Below are 20,346 nucleotides of genomic sequence, written 5' to 3' on the forward strand. Positions count from 1 at the left end.
AATTTATTTCACTCAAATCTAAAAAGCTACTTCCTCCATCTATTGTTTCTAGATTTAGTAAAGAATTCCATTAACAACTTGTCAAATTCACTCATGATTTCTGGATTTTTTAAAATCATGTGTCTTCCAATATAAACTTTTTTTTTCAAAGTGAACAGATCCCATATTTTTAACACCTTGGTGCAGGAGTCATTCTGTCTTTTCAAATTGCTTTAAAAAGCTACTGTAATTTTTTTTCTTAAAGTATGATGACTATAATTATCCACAGTAATTCAGGTTTTAAGCTTTATGTGTTTTTGTGTTTTTGCTTGTTTTCCTTTTCTCCCCTTCCCTCTCCTCTCCTCCCCTCCCTCCCTCCCTTCTTTTCCTTTTCTTTCTTCCCTTCCTTCCTTCTTTCTTTCTTTCTTTCTTTCTTTCTTTCTTTCTTTCTTTCTTTCTTTCTCTTTCATTATTTTCTGATATCTTTCTTGGTGATTTGCAATATATATTTGGCCTTTTGGGCTAGCACATATAATTACCAGCTTTACTTTCTCAGGAAACAATTTATGATCACTCCCAGGTTCTCCTTATTGTAACATTAATCCTGGGCAAAGACCCTATAACCTTTGCACTCATGGCTTTACCTCCCAATTATGATCTGGTGATTCATAGGTCTCTCTTTCTAGCCCAGACTCTCAGAATTCTAGATCCATGTATAGTATATTTTCATTTGGATATTATTCTGGCATCTCATATTTGGCAGATGATGAAATGTACTTCACCTCTATTTTCCAAACATATTATTTATTCTGTGTTCCCCCATCTTGGTAAATGCATCACACTGTGTATACAACTGCTGTAAATTTTTCTAGACACTTCTAAATATCTCCTCTCTACTTCCCCATATAAATATCACAAATCTTACCATTTTTACCTTCTAAATATTTTTGGATCCATTCTACTACAGACTAGAAATAGTATTCAGTGTTCAGGCACTCGTTGTCTCTTGCCTGGATTATTGTTTAGTTTCCTGACTGCAATTACATTTTCTCTAATCATCTAAAAGGTCACTGCTAGAGTAATCTTTGAAAATACACACCTGAGCTGCTTGCTCTTGCAGTTCTTTCGCATGGCGTGTGAGGTATCAGCCACTCACCTTTCTAGCTGGATTCATCACCATTCCTGCTCAGGTTTCCTGTACTTGTCATGCCACCTGCATGGCCTGCATGCTCCTTGCCCTCTCACTTGTCAGGCCTTTGCACATGCTGTTTTCTTTGCTTATTGTTCTGTTCTGCACAAGGATAACTTCTACTCACTGTTTAAGAGTTACCTTTGATAAATTTTCTTCAATCCCCTCAAGCCAAGGGACTTTCCTCTATTATATGAATAATTCTGTAGCTCTCATATAAATTTGTCTCCCCTTCTGATCTGGAAGTTCTTTATCTTTGTATTCTTAACAGCGCACTGTCTGATACATAGAAGGGCTCAACAGTATTTATTGAATGAATGGTTGAATTAATTAACTGATAGCTTAGAGTCTCCATTTTTTATACTTTGTGATCTTTAAAATCCCTAAATATATTTTGTTCTCTTGCCAGGGTTAAAACTCATATGTTGCCTCTCTACCCACTTGCACAGACTTGTAAGGTCTTTTTTAATCCCATCTGTGTGTTTCTGCATCAGCTGGAAGCATTTAATGTCTCCTAAACTTGGAAATCTCATGTGAGCTTTTTCTTCTGGAGCATTTAAAAAAAGATATTAAAAAAGTATCAATTCCTAGGAAGATGAATTCTTTATATTTCTCTGTCCAGAGAAATCCCTAATTGACCCTACCATTTAATTCCTATTTTGACCTGATTTGAAATTTTAGGATAAATGAACAGCTTAATGAACCTCTGAACCCATGATGTCATCAGTTAACACAAAACAACCACAATCACCACCAGAACTTTTCATTTAGAAGGATGGCATTCATTAGTCCTCCTTTTATCTGTGTGCCTGTTGACTATATTAAATTTATCCTTTGGGATGTCCTTTAGGAGAAGTGATCTTGCCTTCTCAATTTCCTTTACTTAAACTCTGTAATGTGCCTTTCTTAGCTCCACTTGCTCCCATAATATAATATTTTTGTTATGTTCACTGAACCTGTCCTTTTTCACAGATTTATTGGCTTGGTATTTGGGGTATCAGTGCTCATTAAGGACTTGGTAATTAATTGCCTTGGGCATAGTTAATAAAGCATAGGCTCAAAATCCAAAATATATTAGAATTTTTTAAATTCCAAAGTTCCTATAGCATTAAAGTTACCACAGTTAATAGTGAGCTATACATAGCCATCATCAGAGTAAAAGAAATAATATTGTGAACTTTATCTTTCTTTGTAGTAATGTATGTTCACCTTTCAGAAACTACCCACATATCGATCTTGCCATTCTAAATAGAGCAGTATAATGCATAGGTCACTTCAGAGGGAATTATGTAGTTAGTTTTAATTATACTCTAATATGCAGAGGATTTTCTTCAGCTCCTGCTGAATGTTTATACTTTTTATTGTTATACCTCTGAAGAGTGCACATTCTATCTAAACAGTAAATTACTTATCCTCCAGGTCACACTGACATAAATGTAAGTAGTGTTATTAAATTGTGGGAAATATGAAAACCATTCACAGCATCACAGGACAAAACCAGTACCCCAGGTTTAATAAGTTTTATTGAGAAGATTATTTTTGGAATATTTTCAAAAGAATAATTCTGTACTCATTTCATAATTTTCTACTGCTATTCAACTCTATTCCATTTCTCTTTTTTAAAAAAAACTACATTCCATTTCTGATGTGCTAGTTACTCAATCCCATAAGAGGGTTGGCAGAAGTATCATTACTCCATTTTTACAGATGGAAAAACAGATACTGAAAAAGTAGAAGACTTACCCAGATCACAGTGCTAATGACAGAGCTGGAACTAGAACCTACACCGGAAATACAAGGGGGAAATCATAGCAAGCCGAGAAAACTACACAGTGTCTTGTGTTGGGTAATTAGTGAGTATGAACAGTGAGTTAGTTGACAGCTACTTCTAACTGTCCTCCCTACATCTTGTAAAGAAGTTAATCTCCCCTAAAGCCTTTATGAAGTCACAGACAGCCTTTATTTTCAGAAAGGAAGGAACTAAAAATATAGTAGCACAGCCATTTATTAATCTCAGACAACATCATCCTGAGGTAGCAGAGTCTTGTGAAAAAAGCATGGGATTTGTAATCAGAAGACTTTGGTTTGGATCTCAGTGTTTTACACTTAATCTCTTTACACTAAATACGTATTTAGTTAAAATGGGGTTAATAACACCAGCCTTACTGACTCAAAGAGTGTTGTGATGATCAATAAGATACTATCTAGAAGTACTTTATAAACTGTGCCATTATATAAGTCCTCGTCCTTGTATAGTAACGAATAAAGGAAATCCTTCCAGTGTAGGAAAGAGTATGACATAGTTGTTAGGATCATGGCTTAGCAGTCACGCTGCCTTGGGTTACAATACAAGAAAAGCCACATTCTAGCTCTGTAACTTGGCTCAGGAACTTAGTCTTTCTTGGTCTTCTTACCTTTAAAATGGGAGATAATATCTATCATGAGGTTTTATAAAGATTATATAAGTTATTGTATATGGAATGCATAAGCTATTGTTAAGGTCTCTTGAATTAATTTTCTTTAAAAAAATTTTTAATGTTTTTCTTAGAGAGAGAGAGACAGCGCAAGCATGAACAAGGAAAGGCAGAGAGAGGGAGACAGAATCTGAAGCAGGCTCCAGGCTCCAAGCTGTCAGCACAGAGCCCAAAGTGGGGCTTGAACTTGAGGTTGAACTCGAGGGGCTTGATCACGAGGTCATGACCTGAGCTGAAGTTGGATCCTTAACCAACTGAGCCACCCAGGCGCCCCTGAGTTAGTTTTCTTTAAAATGAATGTTTTTGTTTTTCCATTCACTTTATTAATGAATGATAGAGCAAACAAAATATTATTTGATGAATACAACATACATATACTTAACTTTCATATTAAGGTCAGTTAAGGCTGAGAGAAAAGCTGGCCCTGGAAGAGAAGAGGAAGGCAGGGCAACTACTAGTCCCAAGTTAAGAGCCATAAGCTCCCTAGTTCAGAACACAGACTTTGTGTTCAAATCCCAATCCTGTCATTTATCCCTAATAACTTCTTGTCCCCTACCTGTAATGGTGAGAGTGACCAACATATATTGAGACTTACTAGGTGCTGGGTCTTTATTCTAAGCACGTTATTTTTTATTTAGTTAGTTTTTAAATTTTATTTTATTTTTTTAATTTAAATTTTAGTTAGTTAACATACATGCAATATTGGTTTCAGGAGTAGAATTCAGTGATTTGTCACTTACATACAACACCCAGTGCTCATCACAAGTGCCCTCCTGACTACCCATCTCCAGTCTAGCCCATCTCCCACCCATCTCCCTCCATCAACCCTCAGTTTTTCTCTATAGTTAAGAGTCTCTTGTGGTTTGTTTCCCTCTCTTCTCTTTTTCCCCTTGCCTTTCCCTATTTTCACCTGTTTTGTTTCTTAAATTCCACATATTAGTGAAATCATATGGTATTAGTCATTCTCTGATTGATTTATTTCCCTTAGCATAATACGATCTAGCTCCATCCACGTCATTGCAAATGGAAAGATTTCATTCTTTTTGATGGCTGAGTAGTCGATGAACATTTGGGCTCTTTCCATAGTTTGGCTATTGTTGATAATGCTGCTATATATAAACATGGCATACAAAACTGAACTTTTAGTTTATATTAATGATTTTAGATTTCCAGAAAAGTTGTAAAGATAGTACAGAGAATTATCCTCTGCCTTTCTCCTGGTTTCCTCTGTTGTTAATATCTTACATTTGCCACTTATGAACAAACAAACATTGACGCATTACTGTCACCTAAACTACAGGTTTTATTTGAACTTCACAAATTTTTCCATGAATGTCTTCTTTCTGTTCCAGGATCCAATCCAGGGTATCATATTGCATTTAGTTGTCATGCATGTCTCCCCTGTATACTTTGGTCTGTGACAGTTTATCAGTACCATCCTTTTTCATGACCTTAACAGTCTTGAGGAATATTGCTCAGGTACCATATAGGACGTTCCCCAATCTGGTTTTCTTTATTGTTTTTCTCATGATTAGGCTGGAGTTGTGGACTTTGGGAGAGAATACCAGTGAGGTGAAGTGCTGTTCTTGTCACAGTATGTCAAGGGGTACATGATACTCATGTGATATTACTGATGATGTTAACCTTTATCACTTGGCTAATGTAGTGTTTGCCAGGTTTTTTCATGGTATTTTGACTAGTTTTGATCAGCCATCACTTATATTGGACTTTCTTTTCCCTGTCTTCCCACTGTTTGGAATGCTTTTCATTTATATTTACTTCAAATGTCATTTTCAGAAATATCTTCTCTGACCACTCAAGCTAAAGAAGTCTCTATGACATTTCACTTTTGTATTTTCTTCATCGCATTTATCATTGCCTGAAATTGTCTTGCGCAATTGTTTACCTTGCTTATTGTTTGTTGATTGTCTCCCACCCCCTCAAACATGAACATAAGCTTCAGGAGAACAAGATCCTTGTAGGACTATTCACCTGTGTACACTTGACATCTAGCACAAGGGCTAGCATATACTAAGTGCTCAGTAACTATTTTTTGAATAAATGTCAAAGAAAAAAGATCAAGGATTAAATTATTTATAAGTATTTCTGAAAAAGAATGAAAAATAGCTGAATGGTAGGAGGTTCAATTTAATATTCTTAACTGAATCAGTTTAGTTTTAATGAAAAGGTTAAATGCAATCATAAGCATCTATGGAAATAGGTAATCCACATCCTTGTAATTCAGGCTCTCTTATAATGCACTTAATAATGTGAATGCCAGAGTATTTTTCTGACCTATAAGCAAGATATGACTGACAAATGTAAGATCTGCTTAGTTATTATACATCTGCACCATTTGTGACCTTTATTTGCTAATTGGCTCAGTTTTCCTATTGTAGAATTTTTAACAGAATCTGAAGGAGTGTAGAAATAATTGATGCTCTGGATTTTAACTTATACCTGACTTCTTAGCATCTATTATCTTTTCATTTATATTGACAGATAAATGGAACATTTTTATATAAATATTTCTTTTATAACCCATTGTAAAGAAACTTCGTATGTGTTTCTTTAGGACTTAAAATCTCCAAATCAGAGGGATGAAATCGCAGGGGCCCGGGCCTCACTGAAGGAGAACTCCCCGCTCTTGCATTCAATTTGTTCAGCTTGTTTGGAACATTCTGATGTTGCTTCCCTTAAAGCCAGCAAGGACACAGTTTGTGAAGAAATTCACAATGCCCTCAATGTAATTTCAAATGCTTCACAAGGCATCCAGAATACGATTGCCCCACCGGAATCTAAGGCAGTCACCCTGGGAAGTGCCCTTGATGAGCTTGAGGTAAGTGGAGAGAAAGGTAAAATGTGATTTGATGTACCCCAATATGAAAATAAACAGATGGGTTTTCAGACCTGTGTTGGAGTTTAGACTATGAGTAAATAAAAATCCAGTTACTTAATCAGTCTCTATCATTGCCTTGGATCTTCCAATGAATTGATTGGCAGGAAAATATTCTATCTGTAGACTTCTGATTCCTTTATATTTCTTCCAAGGAAGTCAATGAATTTAAAGTGAGATTGTTGATTATATTGAAATGATGATTTTAGTTTACATGGATCAATTTATGAAATGTAGGATTTACTCATTCCACAAATACTTATTACTGGCACTTTCTTTGTGCTTGGGATATAATAGAGCACTCCCCTCATGAAGCTTACGTTTTAACAGATAAATATAGGCAAAAAACAAAAACAATGAACATTGTGGATAAGTAAATAGAATGTTACATTGAGAAAGTGAGATGACTTGAAGGCTTGAAGGAGATTAGATAATTCGGCAGATGGATACCTAAAACTAAGGTTTAAAAGCATATCCCCATTGTTTAAGGACAGCACAGACATCAGGGTGCCTAAGTGGAAAGTAAGGGGATGAGTCAGAGCTGAACTGAGAAGATCCAATGGGGCCAGGTTATAGAGAACTGTGTGGGTTGTTGGGGGTTCTGGCTTTTACTTCAAGTTAAATGGGAGCCATTGTAAGGTTTTAAGCAGAGGTATGACACTGGAATCTAAAAAGGACTACACTGGCTACCTGAAGAACATAGACTGAGGGGGGAACCAAAGAAGAAGCTGAAAAACCAGGCAGAAAACTATTATAGAAATACGGGTTCCATCCTTATGTTTACGTACACCAACTCACTCCACCTCACAGTTTAGTTTGGACCAAGGTGGCCTCAGTGATTATTAAAGCTAAATTTTGTAAATGAAGCCAACTAGATTTGACAGAACTAGTGTGGGATGTGAGAGAAAGGGAGGAGCTATGGCTGATCTTTCAGGCTGGATCTTCTCAATGCACACACTGAACAGAGTTTGGGATACAGGTGTTTTTAGGAATTAACATGTGTGAAGGGAAGAGGGAGGGAGCAAATTGAGCAGAGGAAGAATTCTACCTGTGGGCCAGACCCACAAAGTGTAGACCAATCAGTAGAGAGCTCGAGAGGAAGGGTTACCCTTTAGTGTACCTTCTCAGGCAGACATAGCCAGGCTTTTTTTTTTTTTTTTGCCTCCATCAGGTGATAGGTGCAGGTCACCCTGCCTTGGGAAGGGTATGACATCCAGGCACAGGGAAGAGGGAGCAGGCAGACCCTGTGGGAACTGACAGCTGGGGGCCATCTGCTGGCCTTACTCCCAACAGCCCACAACTCAGCAATAAGTCCCACACAGAAGAGAGATGTGAACAGTACACCTTTCTGTCTACCACAAATAATCTTAAGGTTTTGTGTCTTTGTTTTTTTTTTTTTTTTTTTTTTCTTCTTTAGCAGCTTGATAGATGAAGTTTTCATCAACCATGATGAGGAACACTGGGTGAAGCCAGTTTTGAGAGGAAGATCAGAAACTCAGTTTTCAACAGGTTTAGCTTGAGATATTTATCAGACATTCGAGTGTGATGTCAAAGATCATTAACTATGCAAGTCAGACACAGTTGCTTGATGAGAAGCAACATAGTGTAGTGCCTAAAAATAACAGTTTTAGAACCCGAATGCCAGGGCCTCTCTCTCAGCTGTGGACTTGTTGCCCATGTGACCTTAGGAAAGATACTTAAAAAAAAATTTTTTTTAAATGTTTAGTTATTTTTGAGAGAGAGAGAGAGAGAGAGGGAGAGAGAGGCAGACTGAAAATGGGGGAGGGGCAGAGAGAGAGGGAGACAGAGTCAGAAGCAGGATCCAGGCTCTGAGCTGTCAGCACAGAGCCGGACTCGGAGCTCCTACCCACAATATGTGAGGTCATGACCTGAGCCAAAGTCGGATGCTTAACTGACTGAGCCACCTAAGCGTTCCATGAACTTTGGAAAGTTACTTAATTCTCAGTTTTCTCATCTCTAAAGTGGATTAACAATAGGGCCTACATCGTAGTTTTGTCAGAATCAGTGAATCAACAATACATGTAAAATGCTTAGAGGAGTGACAGGTACATAATAAGTGCTCACTAAATATTAGCTCTCATTATCATTAGTGGAGATGACTATTTGAAGGCAAAATTTTCCACAATGAAATCAATGCAATTAAAATTACTAAAGTCTTACTGGTAATTTAAAATATAAACTAAATACATATAATTCCTATTATTGTTCTTAACATTATTTCTTTCATGACAAACTTATGAAAATATAATTTATTTAAATTTAGAGTAACCTTTATTCTTTTCCTTTAGTTACTTGTCTTTAAACAGATGTCTTCATTTCTAATCTGACATTATTAAATTCCTCATTATTGGCATCCATGCAAAAATTTATTATTAAGTTCATAATAATTAGCATCTATGTGAAAATTCTAGAAACTAAGTAAAATAGAAAATTAGTGGTGACTCTTTAACAGTACCCATCATCTAATTGTTTTCCATCTAATTGTTAATAAACTTGTCTATTAGATGCATGTGTTCTCTTCATAGTAAGATTGAAAACTCCTTGTTTTCAAGGGAAAGATTGTTTTTCTTACTAATTTTATACCAGTGATGCTGCAGAATGTTAGGTCCCCCATACATTAATATGTAACATTATTTCATAGCTAAACAGTTAACATAAATGTATTACTTAATTATTACAGTGTCACTATAAGATAAATCCTTAATTTTTGTTTTACAGAAAATAAAACTGAGACTTAAGGAAGTTATATAACTCGCTCAAATCAGAAGGCTAGTGAGTGGTAGTGTCTAGAATGTGATCTAGTCTTTCTGATTCCAGAAGGTATTTAAGTTCCGTGCTGTATTGAATTCTCACAGATGCAACTTAACATACTTAATTTATGCTAAGATTCTTAATCTGTACGAACCATCAGAGAAATTATAAATGTAACCAAGTCCAAAAGATGGAATACTTTTTTAGTGAAAAGGACTTTGTGCCTGAGTAATTTAAATAGAACTACTCTGTATTTGGAGCGTAGCTGGTATGGTGACCTAAAGTGGACTGATAGGACTATATATCATATTTTTCACAGAACTAAAAACAGAATTATGTCAGGGGATAAGATACCCAGTTTATCCTGGATACTTACTCTATATTCTTAGGATTATAGAAGAAGATGGAATATTTCCAAATTGTTCTTTCTTTTGTGACTTCTCCTTTTTCTATTTAGTTCAAAGTGTGAAAGTGGCTGCTACAGATAATATATGGCAATAATTAGAAGGAGAAAGTGTGTGTGTGTGGGGGGGGGGTGTAACTTTGATGGGAGTGGGAATAGGTATAGTGATGGAGTGTTCCCTTTCTCAAGATGAGTGGTGGACTCATTTCTGAATGAGTCAGGAGAAAGATATTTCCCAGAAATCCTAATGCTGTCTTAACAACCTTTGAAATCAGTCCCAGTTACAGCTAGGGATGTACAAACCAGTACAAAATGCCTGAGTTTGCATATATCTATATCTATATCTATATCTATATCTATATCTATATCTATTATATGTCTGTTACAAATAGCTGCAGAGTCTCTCTGAACCAGAATTTATTGAGCATTTAGCTTTCTAAAATGGTTTTGTAAATTAAATGGTTGCATTTTTCTTCATTTACACGAAGCTGTATTGGTAAAAGATCCAAAATAACCTTTGCTCTATCTTGCTTCTGCAAATATAATACTATGAAATAAACTGATGTAGTAAATACTCTGTTGGGAGTAAGTCTCATTAAATGTTTATAGTGTGGAAATGTATCAGAGTGCTTATTCAACAACTACGATGCTGAAGCTTTGTTAAATCTTTCATTCTGGTTCATGGCTGGTTGTAGATATTAAACCTGAGATTTGTTGCTAGAGGAGAAAATAGAAGTTGAATTAGAACACTGTACAGGCTAAACTGATTAATATATTGGAGAGCCTGATGTGAATTATAAGACCGTTCTTTTTGCATTTGTGACTGAATAGGAGTTGAAAAGTGTCAAATTATAGATTGACAGAATTTTAAAAATACCTTTAAATGAGAAACTTTGCCAGTGAAAATTGCTTTGCAACTCCAAGTCCATTAAGACGTATTTTCTCTTTTTAAAAATTAAAAAAAAATTAAGTAAAAAAACTTTTTAATATATATTTTTAAGCTTATTTATTTCTTTTGAGAGAGAGAAAGCGCACAAGTGGGGTCAGGGCAGAGAGAGATGGAGAGAGAATTCCAAGTATAATCTGTGCTATTAGCAAATAGTCCCACGTGGGGCTTGAACTCACAAACCGTGAGATCATGACCTGAGCAGGTATCAAGAGCCAGACCCTTAACCAACTGAGCCACTCAGGTGCCCCAAGACATATTTTCTCTTATGCAGTGGGAAAAAGTGGTGGTTGTAATCATGGCTGTAAGAATTATCCAGAACTTCTTGTGTTAAAGATGATAATAACAAAAGAGTTTTGTAGTATTTTCTCAATTTCAAACAACTGTCATATTTATTTTCTTATTTTTAATATATTCATTCCTATATCATCATTCATATATTTCTTTATTCACTGTTGTATTCCCAACACCTAGAACAATGTCCTATACATAGTAAGTGCTAAGTGAATATCACTGAACTGAAAGTAGGAAGGAAGAAAGGAGGGAAGGAAGGAAAGAAAGCATATAGGAATGCTGTATGTCATTTTGTGATTTGCAGGGAAGAACATGTTTTCCTTACTCCTTTTTTTTCCTCTTCTTTCTCCAAATGATAGCATATGTACTTGGAGTATGTTGCTGTACTTAATTTTTAACTGGGACATGGATTTAGTGAGGGTAACTACCAGAAATATATCTAAGTGATAGGCTGCTTAGATTTTTTTTCTGTGATAAGAGAAAAAGTTATATACTTTTAGTAGCTATTTAGGCTATTATCTAGCTTTAGTTTAGGTTCCCTGCCACTGCCAAGAGGCACTTGCCTGCTGCCTTTTACCAAGAGTAATTAATTTTGAAGAATGTGTTTACCTGAGTGAGAAAACAGCCTCTGGCAATCAGATTAGCATTTAGGAACTAAAGAAAAATGGGCATCACTGGTGTCTAGAAGCCCTTTGATATGATTTTATTTTATTTTTTTTTAAGTTTAGTTTCTAGAAATATAAACTGAAAGAACTAAAAGTGATAGATAAAATATTTTTAAATACATGGGTAATCTGATAGGTAAATTGGGGAAATTCATTGAGGCACGCCAGATACAAAAAGCAGACATCCAGACTAGCAAACCAGCAATAGCACTGTGCTGATACTGAGGATTTCTTTTCCATTATGGCCTGTAGCTTGGATTTTGAAAGACCATGAACTGAGGACAAAAGACAAAGCCTTTATCTTGCCATCTGGAAAGTCACATGAGTCCCTTGCGTGAAGCAGAGAATCCTTAAATTTCACTACCTTTTTAGATGAATAAGAAAAACATGAGCTCATACAGTAGGAGATAGTAGGAAGACGTGACTGGCTTAACTTTGACTCTGGGTAGCTCAGAAAAAATACTATAAAATACCTTGGAAAGTTTTTAACCGTAAGTCTGTCCTTATCTGGATTTTGGGTCAGAATTCATATTGTCTGTATAGCCTCTAAAACCCAAGCTGAAAATTTAATTTAAATTGTCCTGTCTTGGCAATACCTCCACGTACTTGCCAGAAGTAAACTCAAGTTCTCTGTGTACTTTATACATAGTCCACAAAAAATTTTCATAAAGGTCTAAGGAAAGTGAATTGTCACAAGATACACAAATAAGCAAGACACATGAATGAGACTTTGCAGAAAGCAAACTGCAGAATTAGAACTTAAGACACTGCAGATATTGAAATTATGATAGTGAATATAAAGTAGTATACTTAATATACATTATTCACTCATTTATTTACTAAAGTATGAGGAGTATGGTGAGGGAACAAAAGACTGTCAAAATTGGCCAGGCAGAACTGTCTAAAATGAGAAACATAATCGTGAAAATTCAATGGTTAGGCAAGACAGGAGATTGGATAGAGAATTAATGATCTGAAAGATATATTTGAAGTTCTTTATAATGTACCATGGAGACACAAAAATAAAAATACTTTTTAAAAAGCAGTTAAGATACATGGAGGATGTGTGACAGTTTTAAAATATTCTAATATAAGATCCAGAAGAGAGAAAGTATAAAAATGATACTAAGAATTTCCTAGGATTGATGAAAGATACCAACCTTCATAGCTAAGAATCCCAATAATTCTCAAGAAACATGTATAAAAAGAAATTCACGTTTACACATACTGTAGTGAAGCCGAAGAACACCAAAAACAAAAAGAATATTTTTTAAAAAGGGAGAGCTCTGTTCTCAGCAAGAAGGCAGAATAGAAGGCTCCTGACTTTCCCTCTATCTGTGAACACACTGAATAAACAACTACACATGTATCAGTTACCTCTGAGAGAAATCCAGAAACTAGTTGAGAGATTCCTGCACTTTGAGCAATTGAGAAAATACCCACATCAAGACAGGTAGGAAAAGCTGAGATATACTTTCACCATAAACTCCACCTCAAGCAGATTACCATATAAATGAGATGAAGCCTCCATTTCCCAGCTTCTCCTTGAAGAGCAAAGCTTTTGTTTTTAATTGTTGAAGTATATTTGACATACAATATCCTATTAGTTTCAGGTGCACAACATATTGATTCTATACATTACTCAGTGCTCATCATGATAAGTGTTGTCACTGTCACCATACAATGTTACTACAGTATTATTGACTATATTCCCTATGCTGTACTTTTTATCTCTATGACTTATTGTTTTATAAATAAAAGTTTGTACCGCTTAGACCTCTTCATCTATTTTGCTCATCCCCTCACTCATCTCACCTCTGGCAACAACTAGTTCTCTGTATTTAAAATATAGGTTGTTTTGTTTTGCTTGTTTGTTTGCTTTTGTAGATTCCACATTACAGTGAAATCATGTGGCATTTATCTTTCCTGTTTGACTCATTTCACTTAGCTTAATACCCTCTAAGTCCATTTATGTTGTTGCAAATGGCAATATTTCATCCATTTTTATGGCTATGTACTATTTCATTGTAGATATATACCACTCCTTCTTTATCTGTTCATTTATTGATGGACACTTGGGTTGTTTCCATATCTTAGCTATTATAAATAATGCTGCAATAAATATAGGGGTACATTTATATTTTTGGATTAGTGTTTTTATTTTTTTGAGGGTAAATACCCAGTAGTGAAATTACTGGGCTGTATGGTAGCTATAATTTTAATTTTTGAGGAAACTCCATATTGTTTTCCACAATGGTTGCATCAATTTATTTTTCTACCAACAGGGCATGGAGGACTCTTTTTTCTCTGTGTTCTTGCCAACAGTTTTTTTTTTTTTTTTTTAAAGTTTATTTATTTATTTTGAGAGAGAGAGAGAGAGCATGAGCGGGAAAGGGGCAGAGAGAGAAGGAGACAGGATCCCAAGCTAGCTCCATGCTGTCAGCACAGGGCTGGTCACAGGACTCGGTCTCACAAACTGTGAGATCATGACCTAAGCCGAAATCAGGAGTTGGATGCTTAACTGACTGAGCCACCAAGGAACCCCAACACTTGTTGTTTATTATCTTTGTGATACTAGCCATTGTGACTGGTGTGAGGTAATACCTCGTTATGGTTTTTATTTGCATTTCCCTGGTAATTAGGGATGTTGAGCACCTTTTCAAGTGTTCAGTTGGTCATCCCTATGTCTTCATTGGAAAAATGTCTATTCAGGTCCTCTGCCTGTTTTTAATTGGATTTTTTTTGGTGTTGAGTTGTATAAGTTTTTCATATACTTTGGATGTTAGCCCCTTATCAGACATATCATTTGCAAATATGTTCTGCCATCCAGTAGGGTGCCTTTTTGTTTTGTTGATGGTTTACTTTGCTGTGAAAAAGCATTTTATTTTGGTGTAGTCCCAATAGTTGATATTTGCCTTTGTTTCCCTTGCCTGAGGAGACATATCCATAAATATGTTGTTAAGGGTGATGTCCAGGAGATTACTGCTTATGTTTTCTTTGAGAAGTTTTATGGTTTTAGTATCCCATTTAATTCTTTAATACATTTTGAGTTTGTGTATGGTATGAGAAAGTGGTCCAGTGTCATTCTTTTGCATGTAGCTGTTCAGTTTTGCCAGCGCCATTTATTGAAGGGATTGTTTCTACCTCATTGTACATTCTTGCCTCCTTTGTCACATTAATTGGCCATATAGATTAGGATTCATTTCTGGGATCTTTATATCATTCTCATAGTCTATGTGTCTATTTTTGTGCTGGTACCATACTGTTTTTATTAGTGTAGCTCTGTAGTATATTTTTGACATTTGGGATTGTGATACCTCCAGCTTTGTTCTTTCTCAAGATTGCTTTGGTTATTTGAGGTCTTTTGCGGTTCTCTACAAATATTTGTTCTGGATCTGTGAAAGATGCTATTGGTGTTTTGATAGGGATTGAACTGAATCTGTAGATTGCTTGGGTAGCAGATACATTTTAAAAATATTAATTCTTGCAACCCATGAACATGGAATATGTTTTCATTTTTTTGTGTCATCTTCAATTTCTTTCATTAATGTCATCTAGTTTTCAGAGTATAGCTCTTTTTCACCTTGGTTAAATTTAGTCTTAGGTATTTTATTCTTTTTGGTGCATTTGTAAGTGGGATTGTTTTCTTAATTTCTTTTTCTGCTGCTTTGTTGTTAGTATGTAGAAATGCAACAGATTTCTGTACATTACTTTTTTACCCTGTAACTTTACTAAATTCATAGTTTATTGATGGAGTCTTTAGAGTTTTCTATATATAGTATCATGTTATCTGAAATAATACCAGTTTTACTTCTTCCTTGCCAATTTGGATGTCTTTTATTATTTCCTTTTTCTTATTTATGTGGTTAGGACTGCCAGTACTTTAATGGATACAAGTGGTGAGAGTGGTCATCCTTGTCTTTTTCCTGATCTTAGAGGAAGTTTTCACTTTTTTCCCATTGAGTGTGATATTAGTTGTGGGTTTTTCATTTATGGTCTCTATTATGTTGAGGTATGTTTCTTCTAAACCCACTGTGTTGACAATTTTTATCATAAATGGGTGTTGTATTTTGTCAAATGCCTTTTCTGTATCTATTGAAATGATCGTATGGTTTTTATCGTTCCTCTTGTTAATATTATGTATCACATTAATTGATTTGTGAATATTGAACCACCTTTGCATCCCTGGAATCAATCTCATGTGGTCCTGGTAAATGATCTTTTTAATGTGCTATTGAATCCAGTTTATTAATATCTTGTTGAGGATTTTTGCATCTATGTTTATCAAGATTTTTTTTTGTACTGTCTTTTTGTTTTTTGTAGTATCTTTTTTGTAGTTTTCTTTTTTCGTAGTATCTTTGTCTGGTTTTGGTGTCAAGATAAAGCTGGTTTTGTAGAATGAATTTAAAGTTTTTCTTCCTCTTCTCTATTTTGGAATAGTTTGAGTAGAATAGGTATTGATTCTTATTTAAATATTTGATGGAGTTCACTTATGAAGGCATCTGGTCCTGAATATTTGTTTGTTAGGAGTCTTTTGATTATTGATTCAATTTCATTACTATTAATTGATCTGTTCAAGTTTCTATTTTCTGTATTTTGTTTTGGAAGATTGTATGTTTCAAGGAATGTATTCATTTCTTCTATGTGGTCCAATATGTTAGCATTTAATTTTTCATAATATTCTCTTATAATTCTTTGTAGATATGTAACATCAGTTGTTATTTCTCCTCCTTCATTTATAATTTTATTTGATTCCTCCCTCTTCTTGTTGAGTTTGACTAAAGGTTTATTTATTTTTCAAAGAAACAACTCTTGGTTTTATTGATCCTTTCTGTTGTTTTTGTAGTCCGTAGTCCACTTATTTCCATTCTAATCTTTATTATTTCCTTTCTTTTGCTAGCTTTGGGCTCTGTTAGTCTTTTTTTAGTTCCTTTAGAGGTAAAGTTAGGTTTTTTTATTTGAGATTTTGCTTGTTTCTAGGGTAAGCTTGTATCACTAAAATTCCCTGTTAGAACTGCTTTTGTTGTGTGCCAAAGGTTTTAGATCATTGTGTTTTACTTTCCATTTGTCTCCATGTATTTTTTGATTTCCTCTTTTATTTTTTCACTGACCCATAGGTTATTTAGTAGCTACCATTGCTGTTTGGCCTCCACATGTTTGTTTTTTCCTGCATTTTTTTCTTGCAAATGATTTGTTTTATTTTTAAAATAATTAACATACAGTTTAATATTAGTTTCAGGTGTACAATATAGCAATTGAACAGTTTCCATACAACACCTAATGCTCATCAACAGCAAGTGCCCTTTTTAAGTCCCATCACCTATTTAACCCATCCTCCCATCCACCTCCCCTCTGGTAACCATCAGTTTGTTTTTTTGTAGTTAAGAGTCTGTTTCTTTGTTTGCCTTTCTCTCTTTTTTCATTTTTTTGTTTTGTTTCTTTTTTATTAAATGTTTACTTATTTACGAGAGAAAGAATGCACAAGCGGAAGGGGAAGAGAGAGAAAGAGAGAGAGAATCTCTAGGAAGCTCCACATTCAGCACAGAGCTTGATATGGGGATTAATTCCTTGATGACTCTGCTGCTTCATTATTGGTGTATAGAAATGGAACTGATTTCTGTATGTTGATTTTATGTCTTGAAACTTTGCTGAATTCATGTATCAGTTTGAGCAGTTTTTTGTGGAGTCTTTCAGGTTTTCCACGTAGAGTATCATGTTGTCTGTGAAGAGTGAAAGTTGGACTTCTTTGCCAGTTTGGATATCATTTCTTTTTGCTGTCTGATTCTTGAGGCCAGGGCTTCCAGTACTATGTTGATCATCAGTGGTGAGCGTGGACTTCCCTGTTGTGTTCCTGACCCTAGGTGAAAGATCTCAGTTTTTCCCCATTGAGGATGATATTATCTGTGAGTCTTTTGTATATGGCCTTTATGATGTTGAGGTATGTTCCTTTTATCCCTCCTTTCTTGAGTGTTTTTATCAAGAAAGGATGCTCTGTATTTGTCAAATGCTTTTTCTGTCCATACATACACCCTTACTTTTTGGGAGATTTTTACTGTTTCAATTTCTTTACTGGTTATGGGTCTGTTCAAGTTTTTTATTTCTTCCTGTTTCAGTTTTGGTAGTTTGTGTGTTCCTTGTAATTTATCCATTTCTTCCAAATTGCCCAATTTGTTGACATATAATTGCTCATAATATTCTCTTATTATTGTTTGTATTTCTTTGGTTTGGTTGTGATCTCTTTCATTCATGATTTCACCTATTTGGGTTTTTTTCTTTTTCTTTTTGATAAATCTGTCTATAGGTTTATCAATTTTGTTAATTCTTTAAAAGAGCCAGCTCCTAGTTTCATTGATCTATTCTACTGTTTTTTTTTTTTTTTTTTTAGATCATTGATTTCTTCTCTAATCTTTATTATTTCCCTTCTTCTGCTGTTTTGGGGCTTCATTTGCTGTTTTTTTTCCAACTCCTTTAGGTATAAGTATAGGTTGTATATTTGAGACATTTTTTCCTTCTTTAGGAAGGCCTTGATTGCTATATACTTCCTTCTTATGACTGCCTTTACTGTGTCCCAAAGGTTTAGGACTGTCATGTTTTCATTTTTATTGGCTTCCCTGTACTTTTCTATTTCCTCTTTAATTTCCTGGCTAACTCATTCATTCTTTACTAGGATGTTCTTTAACCTCCAAGTATTTGTGGTGTTTCTAACTTTTTTCTTGTGTTTGATTTCAAGGTTCATAGTGTTGTGGTCTGGAAATATGCATGGTATGGTCTTGATCTTTTTGAATTTGTCAAGGGCTGATTTGTGAGCCAGTGTTTGATCTATGCAAGAGAATGTTTTATGTGCACTCCAGAAGAGTATGTATTCTCCTGCTTTAGGATGAAATGTTCTGAATATATCTATTAAGTCCATCCAGTCCACTGTGTCATTCAAAGCTATTGTTTACATGTTGATTTTCTGCTTAGATGATCTGTCCATTGTTATAAGTGGGGTGTTAAAGTCCCTTACTAATGTGGTATTATTATCAATGAGTTTATGTTTGTGATTAATTGATTTATATATTTGTGCTTTCACGTTGGGGGCATAAATATTTACAATTGTTAGATCTTGGTGGCTACAACCCTTAATTATGATACAGTGCTCTTCTTCATCTATTACAGTCTTTCCAATCTAGTTTGTCTGATATAAGTATGGCTCCTCTGGCTTTCTTTTGATACCCATTAGCATGATACGTAGTTCTCCATCCCCTCACTTTCAATCTGCAAGTGTCATTATGTCTAAACTTAATGTCTTGTAGGCAGCATACAGATGGATCTTGTTTTTTTTAATCCATTCTGATACCCTATGTCCATTGATTGCAGCATTTACTCCATTTACATTCAGAGTGAATATTAAAAGATATGAATTTAGTGTCATCGTCTTGTCTATAGAGTTGGTGTTTCTGGTGATGCTCTCTGGGTCTTTCTAGTCTTGGTTGTTTTTGGTTCTTTTTTGGTTTCTTGTTTTTATTTATTTATTTTTTCTACAAAAAAGGGGAACTATCTCTCCTTCTTTTCTGAATGACAGCCTTGGCTGGTTAAAGGATTCTTGGCACATATTTTTCCCACTCAGCATGACAAATGTATCTTGCCACTCCTTTATGGGCTGCCCAGTTTCTGTGCACAGATCTACTATGAACCTCATCTATCTTCCCTTGTAGGTGGAGGCCTTTTTTTCCCCTTGCTGCTTTCATGATTCTTTCCCTGTCTGTGTGTTTTGTAAATTTGACTATGATATGCCTTTGAAAGTTGGTTTTTATTGAATCTGATAGGAGTTCTCTGTGCTTTTGGATTTTGATGTCTGTGTCCTTCCCCAGATTAAGGACATTTTCAGCTATAATTTGCTCACGGAAACCTTCTGCCCCTTTTTCCTCTCTCTTCATCCTCTGGGACTCCTATAATATGAATGTTAGTCCTCTTTAATAAATTGTTGAGTTCTCAAAGTCTTGTATCATGATCTTGTGCCTTTGTTTTCCTCTTTTTTTAGCTTCATTGTTTTCCATAATTTTATCATTTATATCACTGATTTGCTGCTCTTTTTCATCCATTGTCACCATCATGGCATCAATTTGAGATTGAATCTTGGTTATAGAATTTTAAATTTCTGCCAGACTAGATTTTGCTTCTTTCATCTCTGCAGAAAGGGTTTCTCTGGTGTATTCCATGTTTTTTTTTTTCAACTCCTGCTAATATTCTTACTTTTGTGATTTTAAAGTCTATTTTAGACATTTTACTTTAAACTGTGTTGATTAAATCCCAGTCATCATTTCTTCCTGTTCTTTCTTTTGGGGTGAATTCCTCCATCTTGTCATTTTAGAGGAAGAAAAAAATAATAAAATAAAATGAAAATAAAAACGGTTAAAAACAAAACAAAATCAAATAAAGGAATCTAGATTCTAGTTGTGTTTTGGTCCACTTGTTAAGAGAAGCTTGATAGAAAAGAGGAAAAAACAATTAAAAAAATAAGTTAAAATTTAAAAGGTTATAAAATAAAGAAAATAATATAGAATAAAACGTTGCTCTTTCTGTATCTAAGAAAGAAAATGAAAAGAAAAAAACAACATAAACAAAAACAGAAGAAAAAACAAACAAATGAACAAGCAAAGAAAAAGAAACCTAAATGAAGCTAGATTCAGTTTCCCCTAGAACTGAAACTTTGCAGCACACTATGGTTCATAGACTAAGCAGTTGG

At 34.9% G+C, this 20,346-nt stretch overlaps 1 protein-coding gene across 3 annotated transcripts in view; it reads left to right on the top strand.

Moving 5' to 3' along the window:
* The window catches only part of CTNNA3 (catenin alpha 3), a 1,784,170-nt gene that overhangs the window by 467,313 nt on the left and 1,296,511 nt on the right, over window positions 1-20,346 (top strand). For all 3 annotated transcript variants that reach the window (XM_078434311.2, XM_078434309.2, XM_078434310.2), the window contains one exon: window positions 6,218-6,481. In XM_078434311.2, the coding sequence (XP_078290437.1) occupies window positions 6,218-6,481 (264 nt within the window). The remainder of the gene's footprint in view (window positions 1-6,217; window positions 6,482-20,346) is intronic.

Source organism: Panthera onca, chromosome D2, assembly GCF_046562875.1.
Source record: "Panthera onca isolate mPanOnc1 chromosome D2, mPanOnc1 haplotype 2, whole genome shotgun sequence".
NCBI lineage: Eukaryota > Metazoa > Chordata > Mammalia > Carnivora > Felidae > Panthera > Panthera onca.